This window comes from Sinohyriopsis cumingii, chromosome 2, assembly GCF_028554795.1.
Source record: "Sinohyriopsis cumingii isolate HCF-2022 chromosome 2, ASM2855479v2, whole genome shotgun sequence".
In the NCBI taxonomy this organism is placed as follows: domain Eukaryota; kingdom Metazoa; phylum Mollusca; class Bivalvia; order Unionida; family Unionidae; genus Sinohyriopsis; species Sinohyriopsis cumingii.
In genome coordinates, this window is record NC_142962.1 from 40,437,117 (window position 1) to 40,462,793 (window position 25,677).

General features: G+C 36.5%; 1 protein-coding gene across 1 annotated transcript in view; it reads left to right on the top strand.

Moving 5' to 3' along the window:
* Nucleotides 1–25,677, top strand: part of LOC149804700 (uncharacterized) — a 190,878-nt gene that overhangs the window by 81,054 nt on the left and 84,147 nt on the right. Inside the window, exons 11-15 of the mRNA XM_089943218.1 lie at nucleotides 4,374–4,607; nucleotides 8,690–8,767; nucleotides 10,194–10,351; nucleotides 19,493–19,652; nucleotides 22,826–22,936. Coding sequence (XP_089799344.1) covers nucleotides 4,374–4,607; nucleotides 8,690–8,767; nucleotides 10,194–10,351; nucleotides 19,493–19,652; nucleotides 22,826–22,936 — 741 coding nt within the window. The remainder of the gene's footprint in view (nucleotides 1–4,373; nucleotides 4,608–8,689; nucleotides 8,768–10,193; nucleotides 10,352–19,492; nucleotides 19,653–22,825; nucleotides 22,937–25,677) is intronic.

Here is a 25,677-nt window from a genome sequence, read left to right on the forward strand (position 1 = left end):
TTTATGGGTAGTCTGCTTTTATGAGATCGACACACACATTTACAGGTAGTCTGCTCTAAAGTGCTCTCCGTTACGATTCACTGCCATCTCACCTCTGTCTGCGTGGGTTCGAGTTTCAGATTTGGCCAATATGGGTATGTGAGAAAGCTTGTCAGTAGCTTCTTGTGGGTCGGTGGTTCTTCCTGGGGTTTTCTTGGGTTCTTCCTCTACCATTAATGCTGGCCACCATGCATAGCCTATCGTGTGCTGAAAAATAGCTTTAAACCCCACAGCAAACAAACAAACAAACAGGTAGTCTGCTTATGTAAGACCAATACACATATATTTACAGGTATCAGTGCACACACATATACAGGTAGTCTGCTTTTGTAAGATCAATACAAGGTAGTGTGCTTATGTAAGATGATTACACACATATTTACAGGTAGTCTGCCTTTGTGAGATCAATAACACACATTTACAGGCAGTCAACATTTGTGAGATCAATACATACACATTTACAGGTAGTCAACTTCTGTGAGAGCAAAACATACACATTTACAGATAGTGTGCTTTTGTAAGATCTATATACATATATTTACGGGTAGTCTGGTTTGTAAGATCAATATACACACATTTACAAGTAGTCAGCTTTTGTGAGATTAATACACATATATTTACAGGTAGTCAACTTTTGTGAGATCAATACACACACATTTACAAGTAGTCAGCTTTTGTGAGGTAAATAAACACACATTTACAGGTAATCAGCTTTTGTGAGATCAATAAATGCACATTTACAGGTATTCAACTTTTGTGAGATCAATACACACACGTTTACAGGTAGTCAGCTTTCGTGAGATCAATACACACACATTTACAGGTAGTCAGCTTTTGTAAGATCAATGCACACACATTTACAGGTAGTGTGCTTTTGTGAGATCAATACACACATATTTACAGTTAGTCAACATTTGCGAGATCAATACACACACATTTATAGGTAAATGCTTTTGTAAGATCAATATACACACATTTAAAGGTAGTCTGCTCTTGTAAGATCAATATACACATATTTATGGGTAGTGTGCTTTTGTAAGATCAATATACACACACTTACAGGTAGTCTGCTCTTGTAAGATCAATACACACACATTTACAGATAGTGGGCTTTTGTAAAATCAGTATACACACATTTACAGGTAGTCAGCTTTTGTGAGATCAATACACACACATTTACAGGTAGTCAGCTTTTGTAAATCAATACACACACATTTACAGGTAGTCTGCTTTTGTAAGATCAGTACACACATGTTTACAGGTAGTCAGCTTTTGTAATATCAATACACACACATTTACAGGTAGTGTGCTTCTGTAAGATCAATAGACACACATTTACAGGTAGTCTCCTTTTGTAAGATCAATACACACTGTTATGAATATTTGATTTAATTATATCTGATTTAATATTTATTTATTTCGTTTTAATTGTTTGTCAGTTTTAAACTTTTATTTTATTTTTCAATACATGATATTGTAATGTAAATGTATTCACTAGAGATGATATTTTTGTTTATAAAATAGTTTGACCTTGACTGATTGTTTATAAACACCAGGTGTTGATCTAAATCCTGACCTTGTTTAAAAATTTGTAGCAACCATCGTAAACAAGTTCTATTTTATTTTAAAATGATTGTTGTCCAGGTCATGATGGGATTTGGTGTTTAAGATGTAAACAATTTTTTAAATTTTATTTGTTAGAGTAAGATATTGGTTTTCATCAGGGTCACACTGGGTGTACGTGACCCTTAAAGGTATTTAGATTCTATAAACTTCAGAAGATGATCATGTGACCCCTCGTTTATGTTTTACAAAGACTATATAACCCATGTTTTGGAGAATTAATCTCAGTTTCAGCTGGGCCTTTTCTTACACTAGAAGTTGTATGTTGTGCTGTTTGGAGTTATTTCAAATTAGTTGGATTCAAAGGATTAATTCTGTTATTTTTCTGTAAAATATGTGTTCTCATGTGAAATTGATCAACAAGGACAGTTTTTTATATAAAAAATTATTCAGCTATTATAAACTGGAGTGAAAATTCTTGTTTCTACAAGGTACTTTAGAATTCAACACTACAGATTTCACCATACTTCATCATCTTCCATCTTGATTCTTCATCGGGATTCAAACTTGAAATCAGTAGAACATTTTGTTATTAGGATTACTAAACTTTTATTCTTGGATTATTCTTGGATGATATTTGGATTTGATTCTATAAAACCATTAGTTCATATTTTTTCATTTTTACAGAATTTTTCCAGGGAAATAAATTACTGTATTTTTCAAAGCTTGTTGTTTTACACTCTTTCTTGTGTTACTGTTTATTCGAGCCTAAACATGTGACAACACACATTTACAGGTAGTCTGCTTTTGTAAGATCAATACACACACATTTACAGGTAGTCAGCTTTTGTAAGATCAATACACACACATTTACAGGTAGTCAGCTTCTGTAAGATCAATACACACACATTTACAGATAGTCTGCTTTTGTAAGATCAATATACACACATTTACAGGTAGTCTGCATTTGTAAGATCAATAGACACACATTTACAGGTAGTCTGCTTTTGTAAGATCAATATACACTCATATGGATAGTCTGCTTTTGTAAGATCATTACACACACATTTACAGGTAGCCAGATTTTGTAAGATCAGTACACACACATTTACAGGTAGTGTGCTTTTGTGAGATCAGTACACACACATTTACAGGTAGTGTGCTTTTGTAAGATCAATACACACACATTTACAGGTAGTGTGCTTTTGTAAGATCAATACACACACATTTACAGGTAGTGTGCTTTTGTAAGATCAATACACACACATTTACAGGTAGTGTGCTTTTGTAAGATCAATACACACACATTTACAGGTAGTGTGCTTTTGTAAGATCAATATTTATGTACAGATTGAAATGATGTAATCCTTACAATATGACATCATCCATATCATGTCACCTTTTATGAACTCTGGGAGAGACTGTACATAAAATGACATGACTTTTATCTATAATGACATTCTGATACAATTTTACTGAGCACAATAACAGACCTGTGAAAGAAACTCAGAAAATCAGCCAAAGGTTTGCAAGTCCTTTGGAAATCTGTAGTAATTTACAGCATGCTATAAATTAGCAGTGCAGGCTTTTAGTTGCAGAAAACTGATGTGATCTCAGCAACTCTGCCATGCTGAAAATATTCCCTCACCAACTTACACTTTTCTTTTTATGTATTTAATTTGAATCTCAGATTTTCAATTGTGTAAGTTTGATAAATTTGTATATACTTGTTCAGCTAATATTTGATGTGCCATTAGTAACTGTGCTACATTTACCTGTTCATTCCTATTCAGTGACAATTACTAGGGATAGATATTCAGATAGGAGTAGAGAAAGAAAGTGCACACAACTTCTAATGTTTTACTGAATTGGGATTGCAGAGACCTTTCACTATATAAGAATATAAATTTTATTCAAATGTTGAATGTACCACATTTCATGAACAGTCATACTCCATAGATTCAGGGACTGAAAAAAGCTGTCTGTCATTAACCATGTGAATGATTTACAGTTTTTGAAAAGCAAAATGTGCATTTGATACCTCAATTTCAAGGAAAATCAAGAGTTGTATGAAATTAAATTAAAAGTTTAATCATATGTCTTTACAAATTATGAGGTAATTTTTTTTTATAAAATTGTAAATATAGATATGGTGAAAAAGAGGTGTGGGGTTTCAGCCCCCTCACTTCAAACTTAGAAAAGTTTCATTTTATTTATATGTACCTGTATACATTCTGATGAAAAAGGTGTGAACTTACTAATGTGTTGATTGACGTATTAGAAAAGGAATGCCAGTTTTTTTTGGCAGGTGGGTGGGTGACAAGATGATGCCGATAACGTTCTTGTTTTGTGAGTTTAATGACATTTTTCAGCACTATGTGAGTTTAATGCCATTTTCAGCACTTTGTAAGTTTAATGCCATTTTTCAGCTCTATGTGAGTTGAATGCCATTTTCAGCACTTTGTAAGTTTAATGCCATTTTCAGCACTTTATAAGTTTAATGCCATTTTTCAGCACTATTTGAGTTTAATGACATTTTTCAGCACTATGTGAGTTGAATGCCATTTTTAGCACCATGTGAGTTTTCTCAAATAGCCATGTTAGGCAAACCAAGATTGAAAGCCACATGGAGAGAGGTGAGATGTCATTGATCTGTTAAGGCAAGCACCTTACACCAATCAGCCACCTGGGGACCAATGTATATAATATTTAATACTTGGATGTTTGGTTACATTTTATGACAATAAGCCATTACTAATTCTATGTTTCAGTACCTCCCTGATGAGAAGTGACCCACCCAGGTGGATCACCATACCTCCAGATCACATCCATGAATCCATGTCTTTCTTCCCATCTATATCTGTGGTCAACTCATTGCCAGTCCGACCGGATGATGTCCTGTCATACTCAGTGACAAAAAGCTGGGACTTTGTCAGCAAGGGAGGCCGCAGGCTGGATGACAGAGTGACATCAGCAAAATTCAACAGGAGGCAGGCTCCATTAGTGTAAGACAGCTTTTAGATAGCAGCCTACATTGGTAACAAACGTAATGTTGTCCAGAAATCATGGAGCAATTAGCTAAATCCCACTGCAGTTTTATATGGACATGACAAGAAAGGTGTAATTGTAACCTGATGCTTGGTTATTTTCTTACTTCCCTTCTAGTATGAATAAAATCATAGTAGACAGTTTTCTTGAACTTGATCAATAAGAAAAATAACTTGAAAGCAGAAATACCACAAATGTTAATAATATTAATAATAATAATAATAATAATAATAATAATAATGACTTTTTTTAAAGAGAGTTGCACACTAATATATGGCTGAGAAATGCTTGTAATAAAACTCCAGAGTATGTCATGCCCTGCACATTTTCTTGTGGCCATAATTAATAATTGTTTACCTGAGTATGTGTGTGATTAGGATTTTTTTTAAAAAGTCAGTCATATCGCTATGATGTCTGCAATGTGGCAGTTTATTGTGATGCACTGGGGCATCATGCTGCAGACATGTAGCATGATGTCCCACCCAGTCACATTATCCTGACACCAGGCCAACCAGTCCTAACACTAACCTTTTAATGCTGAGTGCCAAGCGAGGCAGGTGTTAGTACCACTTTTTTGTAAGTCTTTGGTATGACCCAGCCGGGGTTCGAACCCACAACCTCCTCTTCTGTGGTGAATGCTCTATCCAGTAGGCCACCGGAGCAGTCTATATTTACCTGAAAATGACACTTTGTTATGGGTATAATTGTTGATAGGTTATCTGAAAATGAAAGGTTTCCAGCACTTGTGCTTAAATATATGTATAATTATAAGGTATAAGGTATAATTACCTCCATGCCGACCTGGGGTAATTGTAATCAATCATAATTTATCTGTAATTGATTACTAATTTTGTATAATCACATGTAATTGGATATTTTCTGATTACAAATGATGTAATCAGTTATAGTAAAGAATACTCAGTAGTGAAGATTATATTCTGATTACAGCATGATTATGTATTCAATGAGATTATGTTCAGATTATGGTATAATTATTGATTCATCATACTATGTTCAGATTAAAGAATAATTATTCATTCATCAGACTGTTCAGATTATGGTATAATTATTGATTCATGAGACTATGGTTCATTTGTCAGTGTGTACAATTTGCCAGCACAGGCTTGGTCCAATACACAGTCAGGGACTTGGACTAAAGGTGCATTTTGATGTTCAGAAAGTCTCTATGGTCAAGCAAATGGACCATCATCGCATATGACTGAAAATTGGTTCTGCAGTTAACTGCCATACTATCTTTGAATCAGTCTGATTGTGCTGATCTTATAAAGGACACATACATGGCCCATGCGTACCTCCAAATAAAGGACATGTACATGGCCCATGCATACCTCCAAATAAAGGACACGTACATGGCCCATGCATACCTCTGAATAAAGGACACATACATGGCCCATGCATACTTCCAAATAAAGGACACATACATGGCCCATGCATACCTCCAAATAAAGGACACATACATGGCCCATGCATACCTCCGAATAAAGGACACATACATGGCCCATGCATACCTCCGAATAAAGGACACATACATGGCCCATGCATACCTCCAAATAAAGGACATGTACATGGCCCATGCATACCTCCAAATAAAGGACATGTACATGGCCCATGCATACCTCCAAATAAAGGACATGTACATGGCCCATGCATACCTCCAAATAAAGGACACATACATGGCCCATGCATACCTCCAAATAAAGGACATGTACATGGCCCATACATACTTCCAACTAAAGGACACGTACATGGCCCATGCATACCTCCAAATAAAGGACACGTACATGGCCCATGCATACCTCCGAATAAAGGACACATACATGGCCCATGCATACCTCCAAATAAAGGACATGTACATGGCCCATGCATACCTCCGAATAAAGGACACGTACATGGCCCATGCATACCTCCTAACCTCAGAGTGCATACTCTCCCACCAGTTCACACTTACAATGGAACACATTCTTGTTGACTTGCACTCTGTGAGGCAGAAGTTTTTAAAAAATGTGAACTCATTATTAAGAAACTTTATGATAAAGTACAGTAGGACCCAGAAAATGTTGGACTTTTGAGGTAGTGCAGTTTATGTAAAAAAAATTGACGTTATATTGTAAGGAATCTATAGATTTTACTTTTATAGTATAGTTGATGTACAGAAATGTCAAACTAATACCTTGTGATGTAATTGTTTAAGTTAACATTGTTTATTAGTTTATCTTCTTACAATTTCGTGCAATTCTTTTTGGTTTGTATCCTTAGAACTTTGCATTTAATTGGCACCATATAGCCATTATTGTGCTGATGTGTCATTAGTGCGAATTTATATTCAGTTTGTTGTTTGTAGCAACCATAAAAACAAAAGACAATGGTACTTTTAGATGAATAAATATAAGGATAGTTATAATGGATAGGTACCCTTATGCATTGAGAATTATTACAAGTTAAATGCTACCCTTATGCACTGAGAATTATTACAAGTTATAATGGATAGGTACCCTTATGCATTGAGAATTATTACAAGTTATAATGGATAGGTACCCTTATGCATTGAGAATTATTACAAGTTATAATGGATAGGTACCCTTATGCATTGAGAATTATTACAAGTTATAATGGATAGGTACCCTTATGCATTGAGAATTATTACAAGTTATAATGGATAGGTACCCTTATGCATTGAGAATTATTACAAGTTAAATGCTACCCTTATGCACTGAGAATTATTACAAGTTATAATGGATAGGTACCCTTATGCATTGAGAATTATTACAAGTTATAATGGATAGGTACCCTTATGCATTGAGAATTATTACAAGTTAAATGCTACCCTTATGCACTGAGAATTATTACAAGTTATAATGGATAGGTACCCTTATGCATTGAGAATTATTACAAGTTATAATGGATAGGTACCCTTATGCATTGAGAATTATTACAAGTTATAATGGATAGGTACCCTTATGCATTGAGAATTATTACAAGTTAAATGCTACCCTTATGCACTGAGAATTATTACAAGTTATAATGGATAGGTACCCTTATGCATTGAGAATTATTACAAGTTAACTACTATATAGTTATAATGGATAGGTACCCTTATGCACTGAGAATTATTACAAGTTATAATGGATAGGTACCCTTATGCACTGAGAATTATTACAAGTTATAATGGATAGGTACCCTTATGCACTGAGAATTATTACAAGTTATAATGGATAGGTACCCTTATGCATTGAGAATTATTACAAGTTATAATGGATAGGTACCCTTATGCATTGAGAATTATTACAAGTTATAATGGATAGGTACCCTTATGCATTGAGAATTATTACAAATTAAATGCTATATAGTTTAAGGCTAATTTGTAACTTACTTAATTCTGGTTTTAGTACACATGCAGAGGAATACAAATGCACACATCTTTTTAAGGTGTAAAACTGATTAACAACAAGAATTTATATCAGTACAAATTCAAGGTGATTTCCACAGGTATTTCAAACAAGCTCGGTACTGGAAAAATCCTAAATTTCTCAGCTTACCCAGAATGTACAGTTTTGGTAAAATAAAAATTCAAGAGTCTTGATTGTTATTTTTTACTCTGACTTAAATTTGGTGTGAGAGATACAGTATTGCACTCCAGTACAATTTCAAGTTATTTACACTGTCAATGGACTTTCTTTTTACTAGATGTAACAAAATGAATGGTACATCATAAACTCATTCATTCTTGAACTGAAAATTTAAGCAGAAACTCACTCCCACCTCCTTCCTTCCATTATGAAATCAGGGGAGGAAGGTTTTGAATAATGGTGGGGTTTAATGAAAAAAATGTGAAGATAAGTGTGATTTTCATGTAGTCAGTTGATGTTTGGCATTTTATTCAGAAAAGTGCAAATCCCACCATTATTTGTCACAGAATCAACCTGACATATCACTTTTACCAGATTATTCTTTTTTTAAATGAAAGAGTTAATTTTACCTACCCCGATTTCTGTCAATACAGGAATTTTGAATTTTGCAGAGGGATGAAGGAGAGGCTTATCATTGCTTTATCTGCTGATAAAACTGCTGGCGGACCATTTGAGAGATTCCTTGAAAAGTAAGTTTATGTAATTATATATTTCTACCAACACTTATAATGGACAACTTATTCAAAGAGACAACTGTTGAACCTCCAAACTATACATATCTACCACCAGCTGTCAATCAGTTGGATTGTACTGAAAATTTCCATTGACCATAAGTTAATCTTGTATGGAGCAACTTGTAAATCATTAGATAATGATATTAGCTGTGTGAAAGGGTTATCTAAAGGGATGCATTTTGCCCCCAATGGTTAAACATGTGGACAGTTTGCACTATACAACATGCATAAATTCAGTTTGTAATATTTTTATTATTTTTCATTTAGTTTTCTTGAAATGTTCACTATCAGCTGAAAAGTGTAGGTTTTTACAGAGAATGCTGATCTGATCTGATAAGTTGGTGTGGTTATCTCAGTTCTAGAAATTCATCAGTTTGATTCCATATTGGAAATTGTAGATCCTTGAATAAGACCCAACATAACATTAAAAGACAACAACAATGACATTTGAATGGTTTATCTTCAAAATTTACTGTGTGTAATTAAAAGATATTCTTATATCCGATTTGTTTTACATATATAACAAAAATCAAAGACATACATCTTTGAAGAAAATCTCTAATTTTAGCAAGGATCATCTATTTTATCATAAAAGAGAGAAGAATAATGCCTTTAGTGTCTGATTGTATTCTTTCCCCCACCCCTAAATGTACAGTTATAGATGCAATAATGCTGAATAAATTTATTATAATTTTGAAGGTATAGAAAACCATTACACTAGCCTTCATCCCATTTGAAATAAGTTATTATCAGTTATTGCTCTTTTATTCAGGCTTGAAGGAAGTAGCAATATGCAAATTTAATGCATATATTTGTAATGAAATTGACAAAAATCATCAGCCACAAAGTTTTACTACAGTGTGACGGACATTTTCAGACAGCTAGATGAGACGTGTTGTTTTACTACAGTGTGACATACATTTTCAGACAGCTAGAGGAGACATGTTGTTTTACTACAGTGTGACATACATTTTCAGACAGCTAGATGAGACGTGTTGTTTTACTACAGTGTGACATACATTTTCAGACAGCTAGATGAGACATGTTGTTTTACTACAGTGCGACATACATTTTCAGACAGCTAGATGAGACATGTTGTTTTACTACAGTGTGACACATTTTCAGACAGCTAGATGAGATGTGTTGTTTTACTACAGTGTGACATACATTTTCAGACAGCTAGATGAGACATGTTTTACTACAGTGTGACATACATTTTCAGACAGCTAGATGAGATGTGTTGTTTTACTACAGTGTAACATACATTTTCAGACAGCTAGATGAGACGTGTTGTTTGACTACAGTGTGACAGACATTTTCAGACAGATGAGACGTGTTGGTCCTCTTTGCCTTAATAAAGCATGCAATACTTTTTTCACAGACAACTAGATGAAACCTATTTGTCCAATTTGCTGTTTTGGCAAGATGTTATGGAGTATGGTGCGGCTGAGGATAGGTCAGCTGATCGGCTCTTACGGCTCTGTCATGCGTGGTCAATATACAACAAATTTATATCTGAGAATAGTCCATATAATATTAGTAAGTGTATCATTTGTATATAAAATCTAAGTAGAACCATTTTCTGTTACAGATTGAAGGCAATGTCAAATTGTCTCGCAAATAAAATTACTTGTATAAACTTAATGCAAGTAATTTTTGTTTGAAGATTTGAACTAATAGTCATTTTCTTGAACAATTGCTTTCATTCCAGTTAGTTAACATTTGTGTTTAATATACAGTGAAATATGAAATATTTTCATTCTTACTACAACTTTAACAGACAATCAGAAGTTATGATTCATACATCATCATTAATTTTAAATATACGTGTTATTCATTTAAAGCAACTAAGCTTTGTGATTCTGGGTAATTCTCAATTATGCCTTGTGATTCTGGGTAATTCTCATACTATGCTTTGTGATTCTTGGTAATTCTCAATTATGCCTTGTGATTCTGAGTAATTCTCATACTATGCTTTGTGATTCTGGGTAATTCTCACATTATGCCTTGTGATTCTGGGTAATTCTCACACTATGCTTAGTGATGATAGTCATATGTGTACCTCACAGACACTAATTACCCTGTTTAGCGGTCTCACTCTAACACAAGATGTGTTGTAACTCAGACACTAATTACCCTGTTTAGTGGTCTCACTCTAACACAAGGCGTGTTGTAACTCAGACACTAATTACCCTGTTTAGTGGTCTCACTCTAACACAAGGCGTGTTGTAACTCAGACACTAATTACCCTGTTTAGTGGTCTCACTCTAACACAAGGCGTGTTGTACTATTTCTTCTTTAACTACATTACCCAATCATAATGCCCTAGTAGAACTATTACCTCGCCAATCCAGCCCTCCCAGGCTAAAAAGCTAAAAGTTATCTGCCCACCTAGGTGGCAGTTAGGCAGAGTGATGTGTTCTTGGTACAGGGATTGATGCCAAATCCCATAAATATCCTGGTTACTACTGCCATTTGTGCTCTGAAGCATTTTCTCACAAGAGACCTCGCAAAAGCCAGAATCAGTTTTTGAAAGATATACCATTACAAGTTGGAGGAGTCTTTTTGTTTCTCATGAACGTATGCTCCATCTATATTTCCAACTTGTTGTTCTTCCTGTGCTGACATGTTCTGCCTTTATAGTAGACCCGTACAGGTCATCATTGCACCTTGCTACAGGTAGTATTTTTAATTTATATCATATATTGACACTTCATCGCCATCATTAGGTCATCTGATAGCACCATTTGATAGCCATACGTGTGGCACTTTATTAGTGTTACCTGTATAGAACGTCATTGGGTCTTTTCTGACAGGTAAAATTGTCTCATAATGGATATTATTGCACCTCCTGTGTAAGTATATAAATGACATTACTCGGTTCCTTTTTTGATGGGCAAGTTTATGTGTGTAATATAGAAACTTGTTTGTATTACTGTATTACTGCATACCAGGGCCCAGCAACGTGGAATGAATTGCCCACTGAACTTAGACACAAAGACACAGTGATCACATTCAAGAGGGCTCTTAAAACTCACTTATTTCGACTGCAAGAACAAACTTAAAGACCTAATAATGTTTCCTACCTGAAACATTCTCAGCATGTTTTTTATTTTTTAATGTTTTTCTAATTTCATGGTATTTGTTTTTGTAATAATATTATTATATGTTTTTTATCTTATAGGTGTTGTCTATTGTTGTAAAGCGCTTAGAGCTTCTAAAGATTAGGCGCTATACAAAGTCCTCATTATTATTATTATAGCGTTTGCTCTGGTTCGCCAAGTACAGGTAAATTCTCTATACATGGTTTACTGAGTATCATACAACTCATGCATGTTACTATAAGCGATGCTTGAGTGATGTTTATCTGTATAGGCAATTCATTGGCCTTCCTATGACTAGATTTGATTTTTCATACATCCTGTTCATTTATGTAAGTATTAGAAGTTATGCTTCAGTGATTCTACCTGTAGAGGCAGCCTAATTCACATGCCTACTGGTTATGATGGCTAGAATTGATTACTTAGCAACCACTTTCTGAATATTTATAGCTTTGCTCTAATCTACCTGTACAGGTATTGTGTGCCACTTTACAGGTAGTTATCTTAATGGGTAAATCTACCAAGATACTCACCTACTCATAAAACAGGACACTCAACTAAATTACTTGTATAGCGGATCTTCTCTCTTTTTGTCTTGCAAATTTAGACCGTTGGCAAGATGAGTCAGACAAACCCTCTACATGTGTTGTTCCTCTGGTTTTCACCCCTTGAAGACATGTCAGACTTACATATTATGGACAGATGGGGGATGAAAACATCTGATTGCGTGCAAGGACAGTGAGGTGGAGAGCATCAACAAACATCAGTTACAGTCTCTTTTATCAGAATTATGGACCGAATACATGGGTCAAACATCCCATAACCTGTCCCAACAACACAAAATGGATGTCATTTAAGCTAGGTTGGCCATGTTCCTCCACAACTGGAGTTGGCTATATAATTCTGATTGTAATGGGCTATGACCTCAATTTGATCTTACAGCATAGCCAAAACAAACTTGTCCAGCTCCACTCATCGCATAGTGCTGCCTAGCTCTTCATGAATGGACACGTCCTGTGGATGATGCCCAGTCTTTACAGGTACTCTCTTTGATCAGTCTAACCACATAGATCTGCTGGGCACTTCCTGTGGAAGATGTTACAGTCTATACCGGCACTCTCTTTGATCAGTCTAACCACATAGAGCTGCTGGGCACTTCCTGTGGATGATGCCCAATCTATACAGGCACTCTCTTTGATCAGTCTAACCACATAGAGCTGCTGGGCACTTCCTGTGGATGATGTACAGTCTATACAGGCACTCTGATCAGTCTAACCACATAGATCTGCTGGGCACTTCCTGTGGAAGATGTACAGTCTATACCGGCACTCTCTTTGATCAGTCTAACCACATAGAGCTGCTGGGCACTTCCTGTGGATGATGCCCAATCTATACAGGCACTCTCTTTGATCAGTCTAACCACATAGATCTGCTGGGCACTTCCTGTGGAAGATGTACAGTCTATACCGGCACTCTCTTTGATCAGTCTAACCACATAGAGCTGCTGGGCACTTCCTGTGGATGATGCCCAATCTATACAGGCACTCTCTTTGATCAGTCTAACCATATAGAGCTGCTGGGCACTTCCTGTGGATGATGTACAGTCTATACAGGCACTCTCTTTGATCAGTCTAACCACATAGAGCTGCTGGGCACTTCCTGTGGATGATGTACAGTCTATACAGGCACTCTCTTTGATCAGTCTAACCACATAGAGCTGCTGGGCACTTCCTGTGGAAGATGTACAGTTTACATGGATTCCCTCAAGGATCTATCTTACCACATGGTACATTAACACTTCCGGTGTAAGATGTCCATTTTGGGGCTTCAGTTTTCAAGAGACAATTCTTCATTTGCCCCCAAGCCTCTGCCATCATCCAAGGGACTGTACTTTGCAAAGTCTCATAAGTAATGGAACCTGTCTCATGAGGGCTGCAAGCGTAGTGGGCAACCATCATCGACATTCTTCTCCAACTACTTTGCAGGTAGCACAGGAGAAGTTGACTTCACTTTCTTAATCTATAACCAACAAAAATGGCATTCAGGTTCCCATGTTGTTATTAACTCCTACTTGAATGAGAGAAACTCCACCTTGCAGGATTAAACTGAAGTTTCCTGCCCTATCCCATCAGACATCTGGTCCTCATTTCCCTACATCACCTGCAAGGTCTACAGTTCTGACATCGGGTGAAAGTTATCTAAGGATGATTCTGCTCTGAATTGCTTCCACAGTAGGAATCTTTATAGGTTACCACCACATGACTCAAAATTGGCGATTCCTATAGACCTTGCCACTTCAGGGTTAAACTCTATTTCTATTGCTGTATAGGAAAAGAAAGAGCTAAGCAAACAGCCAATGTATCCACTTGCACAACAGATGCAAAGACTGGTTACGTGGATAAAACATCTTGTAACCCATCACAACATAATAAATCAGATGACATTCTCCCCACACGGGTGACCTATTTCTGTTTTGATCAGATTAGGCCATATACAATGAGTCCATGACCACAACAAGTACATGAAAAGTCTCAATTCCACAAATTTAGGCAATGGAATAAGCAGCAAGGGGCATAATCGCAGGATGGTCCACTTCATAACAGTCTCACAACATCCTGTAACTGTAATAGCAGGTATGAACTTACAACAGCTGGGAAAAGATGCAATCCTCTCTACCTCCACCTTACACATCAATCATTCTTCAAGATATACTTGCAACCTTCATCATCTGTTCTATTCTTTAATGATGGAATTTGCAGCATACCACCAGCCTCCTCAGTATCAGCAACATGTGGGTGGTGGGGGTGGGTGGATTTGCAAGGCAACCAAAAAGGCTGTAGGGGTGTCCAAAGAGTGCCTGCCACTGGGAAACATTCCTAGAACTAAGTGGAAGAGACAGAGAGGTCACTTGTTTTCACTAGCATTACATGTGACAATCCCTATCTCAATGACACACATACAGCCCCCCATCCCACCTTTATCCAGTTTTTTGTGGCTGAATGGGACTACAAAGGGACCCTACCAGTTCCTGGGGACTCTGTATCATGGTTTCACGTTTAATGCCCCTGTTAATCCTATGGCCGGTTATGTCAGCTCCGATGTAGCAGGTACTTATTAGCTGTCCCTCAACCTAGGAGCAAACAGTCAACTGTGTTATGTTCTTGTGTATGATATGGAATACAACAACAGGCCCTAATGTTGTCCATTGTGAAGACTATACAATCAGTATGGAACAACAGGTCCTAATGTTGTCCATTGTGAAGATTATACAATCAGTATGGAACAACAGGTCCTAATGTTGTCCACTTTGAAGTCCATACAATCAGTATGGAACAACAGGTCGTAATGTTGTCTACTTTGAAGTCTGTACAATCAGTATGGAACAACAGGTCATAATGTTGTCAATCGTGAAGACTATACAATCAGTATGGAACAACAGGTCCTAATGTTGTCCACTTTGAAGTCCATACAATCAGTATAGAACAACAGGTCATAATGTTGTCCATTGTGAAGTCCATACAATCAGTATGGAACAACAGGTCGTAATGTTGTCCACTTTGAAGTCCATACAATCAGTATGGAACAACAGGTCCTAATGTTGTCTACTTTGAAGTCCATACAATTAGTATGGAACAACAGGTCCTAATGTTGTCCACTTTGAAGTCCATATAATCAGTATGGAACAACAGGTCCTAATGTTGTCCATTGTGAAAACTATACAATCAGTATGGAACAACAGGTCCTAATGTTGTCCATTGTGAAGACTATACAATCAGTATGGAACAACAAGCCCTAATGTTGTCCATTGTGAAGACTATACAAACAGTATGGAACAACAGGTCCTAATGTTGTCCACTTTGAAGTCCATACAATCAGTATGGAACAACAGGTCATAATGTTGTCCATTGTGAAGACTATACAATCAGTATGGAACAATAGGTCCTAATGTTGTCCACTTTGAAGTCCATACAATCAGTATGGAACAACAGGTCCTAATGTTGTCCATTGTGAAGACTATACAATCAGTATGGAACAACAGGTCCTAATGTTGTCCACTTTGAAGTCCATACAATCAGTATGGAACAACAGGTCATAATGTTGTCCATTGTGAAGACTATACAATCAGTATGGAACAACAGGTCCTAATGTTGTCCACTTTGAAGTCCATACAATCAGTATGGAACAACAGGTCATAATGTTGTCCATTGTGAAGACTATACAATCAGTATGGAACAATAGGTCCTAATGTTGTCCACTGTGAAGTCCATACAATCAGTATGGAACAACAGGTCATAATGTTGTCCATTGTGAAGACTATACAATCAGTATGGAACAATAGGTCCTAATGTTGTCCACTTTGAAGTCCATACAATCAGTATGGAACAACAGGTCCTAATGTTGTCTACTTTGAAGTCCATACAATCAGTATGGAACAACAGGTCCTAATGTTGTCCACTTTGAAGTCCATATAATCAGTATGGAACAACAGGTCCTAATGTTGTCCATCGTGAAAACTATACAATCAGTATGGAACAACAGGTCCTAATGTTGTCCATTGTGAAGACTATATAATCTGTATGGAACAACAGGTCCTAATGTTGTCCATTGTGAAGACTATACAATCAGTATGGAACAACAGGTCCTAATGTTGTCCACTTTGAAGTCCATACAATCAGTATAGAACAACAGATCATAATGTTGTCCATTGTGAAGACTATACAATCAGTATGGAACAACAGGCCCTAATGTTGTCCACTTTGAAGTCCATACAATCAGTATGGAACAACAGGTCCTAATGTTGTCCATTGTGAAGACTATGCAATCAGTATGGAACAACAGGCCCTAATGTTGTCCATTGTGAAGTCTGTACAATCAGTATGGAACAACAGGTCCTAATGTTGTCCACTTTGAAGTCCATATAATCAGTATGGAACAACAGGTCCTAATGTTGTCCATTGTGAAAACTATACAATCAGTATGGAACAACAGGTCCTAATGTTGTCAACTTTGAAGTCCATACAGTCAGTATGGAACAACAGGTCATAATGTTGGCCATTGTGGAGACTATATAATCTGTATGGAACAACAGGTCCTAATGTTGTCCATTGTGAAGACTATACAAACAGTATGGAACAACAGGTCCTAATGTTGTCCACTTTGAAGTCCATACAATCAGTATAGAACAACAGGTCCTAATGTTGGCCATTGTGAAGAATCAGTATGGAACAACAGGTCCTAATGTTGTCCACTTTGAAGTCCATACAATCAGTATGGAACAACAGGTCCTAATGTTGTCCACATTGAAGTCCATACAATCAGTATGGAACAACAGTTCCTCATGTTGTCCATTGTTATACAATCAGTATGGAACAACAGGCCCTAATGTTGTCCATTGTGAAGTCTGTACAATCAGTATGGAACAACAGGTTCTAATGTTGTCCACTTTGAAGTCCATACAATCAGTATGGAACAACAGGTCCTAATGTTGTCCATTGTGAAGACGATACAATCAGTATGGAACAACAGGTCCTAATGTTGGCCATTGTGAAGACTATAGAATCAGTATGGAACAACAGGCCCTAATGTTGTCCGTTGTGAAGACTATACAATCAGTATGGAACAACAGGTCCTAATGTTGTCCACTTTGAAGTCCATACAATCAGTATGGAACAACAGGTCCTAATGTTGTCCATTGTGAAGACTATACAATCAGTATGGAACAACAGGCCCTAATGTTGTCCACTTTGAAGTCCATACAATCAGTATGGAACAACAGGTCCTAATGTTGTCCATTGTGAAGACTATGCAATCAGTATGGAACAACAGGCCCTAATGTTGTCCATTGTGAAGTCTGTACAATCAGTATGGAACAACAGGTCCTAATGTTGTCCATTGTGAAGACTATAGAATCAGTATGGAACAACAGGTCCTAATGTTGTCCATTGTGAAGACTATAGAATCAGTATGGAACAACAGGTCCTAATGTTGTCCATTGTGAAGTCCATACAATCAGTATGGAACAACAGGTCCTAATGTTGTCCACTTTGAAGTCAAGAGATTGATTAGTAAACACATCCTGCCTTCTCAGTATTTTGGGAATCATCAGGCAAAATCAGCAATAGTTTTCTTTGGTGGACCCATCTACTTAAAGTTCTGACATGATTGATCACTGTAGCTCATGAAGCCACCACTTGCAAGGGCATCATTGACTCACCTTTCTTACAAGATCTGCTTCCTCATTTGTATCAGCTACAGCAGGTAAACTCAGCAAAATATATGCCTTATCAATTGACCTGAATTACAAGGCAGGTCATTTTCACTCACAATGGTACCTTTTTTCATTGGCAAGAAAAGATACCAATCCATGAGTAACCAGACTTTTTTAATGAAATTACTGTCTAATTTGGACACTTTAGTTCAAGATCACCTTTAAGTATGAGCTTTGAAGTGTTGTCCTAAATGACAGAGCCATTGCCTTGAGGGAGATCAAACTTATTTTTATCTCTCAAATGGGGACAGAAAAATATATCAGCTCAGACTCTTTCATCCTGGATTAAGTGGGTTATTCTCTCTGCATATCAAAAAATAAACCAAGCTTGATGAATTTGTTACACATTTCAGTTAGAACAGATGTCATAAGCATAGCACTTGACTGGAATTGTTCTATAACTGACATTATCCAAGATGGAGAATGGAATCAACATTCTCCATTTTTTGTCTAAGAAATCTTTCATCCCAAAGGACTCAAGTTAATCTGGTAGGACCTATAGATGTAGCACAACAGGTCACCTTTCAAGGTCATTTGCCAGTTTTATAAGACATAGCTTCATGACTTCAACTGGATTTGTGGGGGGGGAATTTTTTCACTTTTTGAAGCTGCTTCCCAGCAGATCGAGTCATCTCTAGTCAGGTTATCCAAAAGTTGTCTCTCATACCTTATGGGACCGGAGATGGCATTTACGGGTAAAGGGATGTATCTCCCTCTACCTCTTACCTATTTTTCTAAGGTATTATGATTGGGTAATGTATTTAAAGAAGAATCTAATCTAGTAAAATATGTTTTTTGTGAATACTTCCCCAATCATAATACATATACACCCTCACCGCAGTTACATTCATACAGAGAGCATGTCTTCTGCTCCAGTAGTAACTGAGATATTCATGGGATTTGGTGCCAATCCCTGTGCCAATGGGAAATCACTCTGCCTGACTGCCATCTATTTGGGCAGATAACTTTTAACTTTTGAGCAAAATGTGTTTATCCGAGGAGTGATGGATTTGTGAGGTATTAGAAGTTTTCTGAAGGTATTATAATTGAGTAAATATTCACAAAAATATACTTTACTAGAAAAAATTAGTTTCAGGCACTAATTACCATGACTAATGGTTTCAATCTAATGTTCTTGTGCAGCTATTTAATATACTTGCATCAATGTACATGAATCTACAATAGATATTAATCTTTGATTATCTGAAGGTGGACTAAATCTCAAATTTTACATAGATTGAACTTTGTTAAGAAAATCAGAGTAGACAGTGTAAAAATTCAATATGTATGATGTGTTATTTTGGATAACAGGTGTGTCTAGCCAGGAGAGAGATCGGCTCCACCAGTGTCTAATGTCAGCTCAGGACTTTGTTCACTCTTCTGTTTTTAATGGTGCTAAACTCCATGCAGTTCAGAAGCTAGAGACAGCCTGGATAAGATTTCTTAAAGAAGATCTCAAGTCATTCCTAGAGTAAGTCCTTATAATATGCACCTAATCTCTGTGTTTAATCCTAGCTATAATTACATAGATTTATTAAACGTGCATTTGTTTTAAACACACACACACACACACACACACACACACACACACACACACACACACACACACACACACACACACACACACACACACACACACACACACACACACACACACACACACACACACACACACACACATGCTGTCATTGTGTTACAGAATTGAAAATTGATGATAAACTGTTTATTATATGACAACACTGATGCCATGTTTCTCCATCAAATACATTACCCATATACATTAGAAATACATTTCGCTACCTCTCAAATCCAGAAATCCAGCTGTCCTGGAAGACAAAATTCTCTCTCTCTCTCTCTCTCTCTCTCTCTCTCTCTCTCTCTCTCTCTCTCTCTATATATATATATATATATATATATATATATATATATATATATATATATATATATATATATATATATATATATAAATGAATAAATGAATAAATGATAGGGACAAAGGGAAGGAACTCTTCTAGATTACCTACTCTTGCCACCATTAGATGGCAAATTATATACCAGATGGCCTTAGATCACAATTTTTTTTCATCTATGCCACTTTTACCTTGACAGGTACATGCCTGCCATAACATGACCTGTAGCACAGAAAACATGATTTATATTCCCAAACCCACTGTCACAGTTGTCTTTTGACAACCATGATTTTCAGTTATCTTCAAAAGCAAAAACAAAACACTTCAGTGTGCCCATAACGTGCAGTGTGTATAAATGCTAAATGGTCAACACTCCTGTTTTGAGCTTGTGCAATACAATCATTGAGGCAGTTTCTACAGGAAATTTTCTTAGAGGCAATTATCAAGTTTTCTGAATCTGCCTCCAACATGGACTGGATTCCAAAATGGAGTTTTTGCAACTGTTTTCTTAATTCACTGTGGCAGACCTGAAGATCTTGGCCATATGCCTGCTACAGCTGGCCTGTTACCCCTTTTTAAGTTATCTTGATTATTGAGTCATTTAACAGCAACTGGTGACTAGAGGAGCAGACCTTTCACATCAATGCTTTTCAGCTGGAAGGGTCAATTTTATCAAAGGGTTGTCCTCAGAATTGTTTGAAAACTTGGTGGTAATCTACCTCTTCAGTAAGGGCTGAAGATGGTCTGTCAATTGAGATTGGATTTGGAGTTATGCCCTCCTTCTAACTGTTCTAATACAAAGAATTTTGAAGAAAATAGGGTACTAGACCCTTCTGATAGTCCGTATCAGGTAGGATAAATGGTGGGTGAATGATCTTCTTGATCTAGCAAAGACTTTGGCCCCAGGAAAATCCCAGCAATGCCCATCCTGCTCAAGCTTCCATCCCTCATGGGCAGCTAATTCATGCTTGGCTCTTATTAGAGTAGCCTTGTATAAATTGGTATTTTGACTTTCAGATGTGGAAAGGATTATACAAGCTAGAGGGCTTTCCACTTTTAAGGCATATGAGGAAAGGGACACATTTTCAGGGTCTGGTACAAGGTCTTTGCATGCCAAGATATCTCAGTTGGCAAACTTTCTTCTCTGGCATATTCTCTATAATATTCCTGGAAATCAAAATCTTAGAAGATATCTGACTGTTTAGGTAATCCAAGTAACAGGTTGTCCATCCTGGGCAGGTTTCTTCTACATACATGCCTATTATCAGGGAGTCTTGGTCATAAAAAGGTATTATATTTTTTAACATGGAGAGGACTGTATGGGCTACAAGGCTTGCAGCATTGAAGGCATATGAAGAGCACTGATATCATCCCTTTGCATGCCTTGATCCATCTTCACTAGCCAGGGTTCTAATATGATAACCCTATCTACACCTTGGTGGATCAAACAGATACATTGGTGCTTTGTCTTAGTGACATCTATTGGATTTCATGAGTTGCATCCCTTAGTATGTAATGCCAGCCAGTAAATAGCATGGTGCATTGTACATCATCCAAAAATGGTGGAGGCACTTGACCTAAAAAGGATACTTTGTAAGTATAACATCTAAAATATGACTATGTACCAGAGGGAAAGCTATTACAGGTCTATTAGAGTGAAAGGTATTTGTGCAAATATCGATTGGCAGTGGAGAATTGCTTATTTATCAGTCCATTCAAGTTGTGTGCTCCCCTTGACTTGATCATGTAGGAACAGTGTTCAAATTTGAACAACTTAATTTTGATTGGATGTAGTGGCCACCACATCCAATGAAATTCACAGACCCAAAGCACAGAAATATCTGATTGATACGTCAAGGTGTAGATAAGGGTTATCACATTGGAGCCTTGGCTAGCGAAGATGACCCTGATCTCTCATCTTGCTAAGTTTCTTCTCAGGATCTTTGAGGATGAGAGGCTGGATCCATGCCTGCTTCTGTGTTATAAGTGGGGTTGTGAGTAGTCTGGGTGCATTAAACTGACGGAGGGTGGTGTATCTTGCAAAACATTTTTTATAGCCCATTCAGTGGAATGGAGTTATCTGTGTGAACTTCCATTCAAATGCAATATTTTGACTAATATGCAGTCAACTTTCTCTTTCTTGTATGAAGATCTAACATTAGAGAGAACAGAATAACAGCTGGTATATGACTGGCCACTTTGGTTTTGGAAAGGGGAGGTAATGTGGAAGAATTTCTTTCCATTGTCAGAATGATGTATAGAGGGAAAGTTAACATCTTCCATCTATCCAGGAGGGCTGGATTCATGACGTTTATTTCCTAATGTTACTAGAAGTTGGGTAAGCAAACTTGGAAAAACAACATTTACTATACAATTTCATTTTTAACCTATTTGATAGAGTACTATACATGAGGCATGTTTAAATTGTAACTTGATGTGGCACAGGGTAAAAGCATAATATCAGAAGTCTTAGTCATTCAGCATGCTTATTAGCAGTTGACTGGACACATTATCTGCCATTCATGCCTTATGTAAGCTTCTATATAGCATTAATGCTTTCACAAAGATCTACCAGCCTATCTATTCTTCTATCAATCCTTATATATATATATATATGTATATATATATATAGTTAGCAACCTCAGTGAATGCATAGGTACATGTACATGTAAGCAGATATTTAGATCTGCATATGTTATATTTATATAGCATAATTTTTTCTTGTTTTCATCAGTTGTAGAATTAGACCAGGGATAGACAGCCCACCTAGTACAGCCGATGTGATAGAAATTACACTTACTGATGATGACATCTTGATCAGGCGACCAGACCCATGGCTTAAAAGGTAATCTTTGCAATGATTTATCATATTAGAAGTTACAACTATTGCATTACTGGTCATTTTTGTGCCTTTAAATTTGTACAGGTGCTTTGATTTGATTTTTGTCTGAAGAGCTGTACATTAATAATTGTATATTAATAATTGCAATTTCAATTTTGCAGGTTTAAATTTGTAGCTTCAAAAGGAAGGAATATTTTCAGGATTTTAATTTTTGCAATTGCATGCAGATCACAAAAATTAGACTACCACAAAACATACTATTGTACAGTATGTTCGTATGATACTGCATCATCAACAGTGAAATTAAATATGACCAATTAACATATTAGTGAATCAACTAGTCTTATGAACACTCAGTATACATGAATATTAATGGTTTGCTAATGATCAATACATAGCTTCCCTTTGCCTAATCACCAGTTGCTAATACAAGGGCTATCAGTTCATGGCTGTTACAAGAAATTACAGGTAATGTAAAATAAAGCACCATATATAATTGCACCTAAATTGGATCCAAGTACAAAAAGCAAAGACACATATATGCAGTCATATAATGTGCCACTAAGTCTTGGTCTATGCAGTTTGTTAGGACTAATTAACAGAGCAAACAAAATACAAAATACACCTTGATCTAAAGGCACACTATGCACCACCAGTTCAGGGTCTTTTTTTTTTCTAGTTAGATCTAACTTGTTTGCAAGGTCATCTTGTTGGTCGTGGTCCCAAAAGTAGCATTCTGATTATGTGAAAATTTGAACTATCTATTGGGTCAGTCACAACAACCTGTTTGGAATATTTCATACATCTTGATACATTACAAAGGAGTTCATATACTGAAAAGGAAGGTGATTTAGCGTTTAGAGCAACTTGGACCAATTAAGTTTGAAACGAATCTACAGAATAGAAAGAAAAAAAACATAGTAGAGCTTGTTTGCCATAGTGAAGTGAAAACTTGTATTGACTGCATAAGCATGGCAAGCCCAATTAGGCAACATTGTTTTTGGCAGTGAAAGAAAAAGTGACATCATTTTTGGGCATTGACTGCAGAGGTGACATCATTTTTTGGCAGTGACATATATATCAAGTGATGATACAGTGGGGATATATCATGTCATTATAAAATGGGGATGTATCAAGTGAGGATACAGTGGTGATATATAAAGAGAGTATATGATAAGGATATATCAAGTAAAAGACCACATTGCATGGAACCCCTGTGTTGTTGTATATTTCATAGTGAGATTGTGTGGAACCCCAGTTTTACTGTATATTTCATAATGAGACACTGTGTGGAACCCTTGTTTTATTATATGTTTTATAGTAAGTTATTGAAATATATCAGTGGAAGAAAAATTGTATCGCCATATAGTAGACTTTAGGTATTAAATGAATCATGGAAACTTTCAGTGACTTAACTTACATGTCCTGTTGCTGTTTGTCACCCATTCAGTACTGTATACCTCTCTGTGTGTGTGATTTGGATTTTTAATGTAGCTTTAACAATTTTTCAGTCATATCGCTATGATGTCTGCAGTGTGGCAGGTTATAGTAATGTCCAGTACTGGGGCATCATGCCGCAGACATGTAGCATGATTTCTCACCCAGTCACATTATCCTGACACCAGGCTGACCAGTTCTAACACTAACCTCTTAATGCTGAGCACCATGCGAAGCAGCTGTTGGTAACATTTTTATAAGTCTTTGGTATTACTTGGCCGTGGAACAAATTAGGTGATTTTAACACTGATTTAACGAAAACTCCACCATTAACATGGATAAGTAACTTTGAAACTTAAAACTTTACTCAATTAATTAACACCCCAACTAGAGTAACAGATAAAAGTATTACTATCATTGATCATGTCTGTACTAATAAACTTGACAACATAAGTGAAATTAATGTGCCACTGTGTATGCACTGAGTGACCACTATCCAGTATAACTATATAAGACATGTTCCAAAATCATCTAAAAATGGTCAACACATTGAAATACATTACAGAGACTTTAAACAGTTTGATGAGGAAATGTTCTTAAATGGTTTAGTTTGCAAACTGTTCCAATCAGTCTGCAATATAGCTGATGTCAACACTGCCTTAGACAAATGGTATCAGATGTTCAATGCAGCCTTAGACAAGCATGCCCCAATTAAAACAAAAAGGGTTAAACACCAAATTACACACAAGTGGATTACTCCTGAGATCAATGAGGCCAAGCACCTAAGAGATAATTTCGACAAGAAAAAGGCATGAAAAGCTATAGAAAGTGGAGGAATAAAACTAAGCACCTGATAGATAAGGCAAAAGAGAACTACTATAAACAGGCTATTGATGAAAGTAAGAGTACCAAAACATTGTGGAAGCATCTAAAAGAGCTGAACCCACCCAGGAACAGTTGTCTTCCCCCTAGACTTAAGCAAAATGCTGATATAGCAACATTTGTACAAGACATTGTGGAAATGTTCAACAATTTCTTAATAAGCATCTTCAGTAACAGTATTCAGAACCAGACTAACATCCCAACTGAACTTGATGCTCTACTGTCATTTAAAAGAGCTAAGATTCTTGATGATAATTATTTTTCAGAAGTTAATGTTAGTGACATTGATGTTTTTGATATGCTAATTAAGGTGAATATTAATAAATCCTCTGGACTGGATGGCATTGGTCCACAAGTTCTTAAAATTGCTGCACCAGTAATTACAAAGTCATTAATGCATATCATAAACTTAAGTATAATGAGTG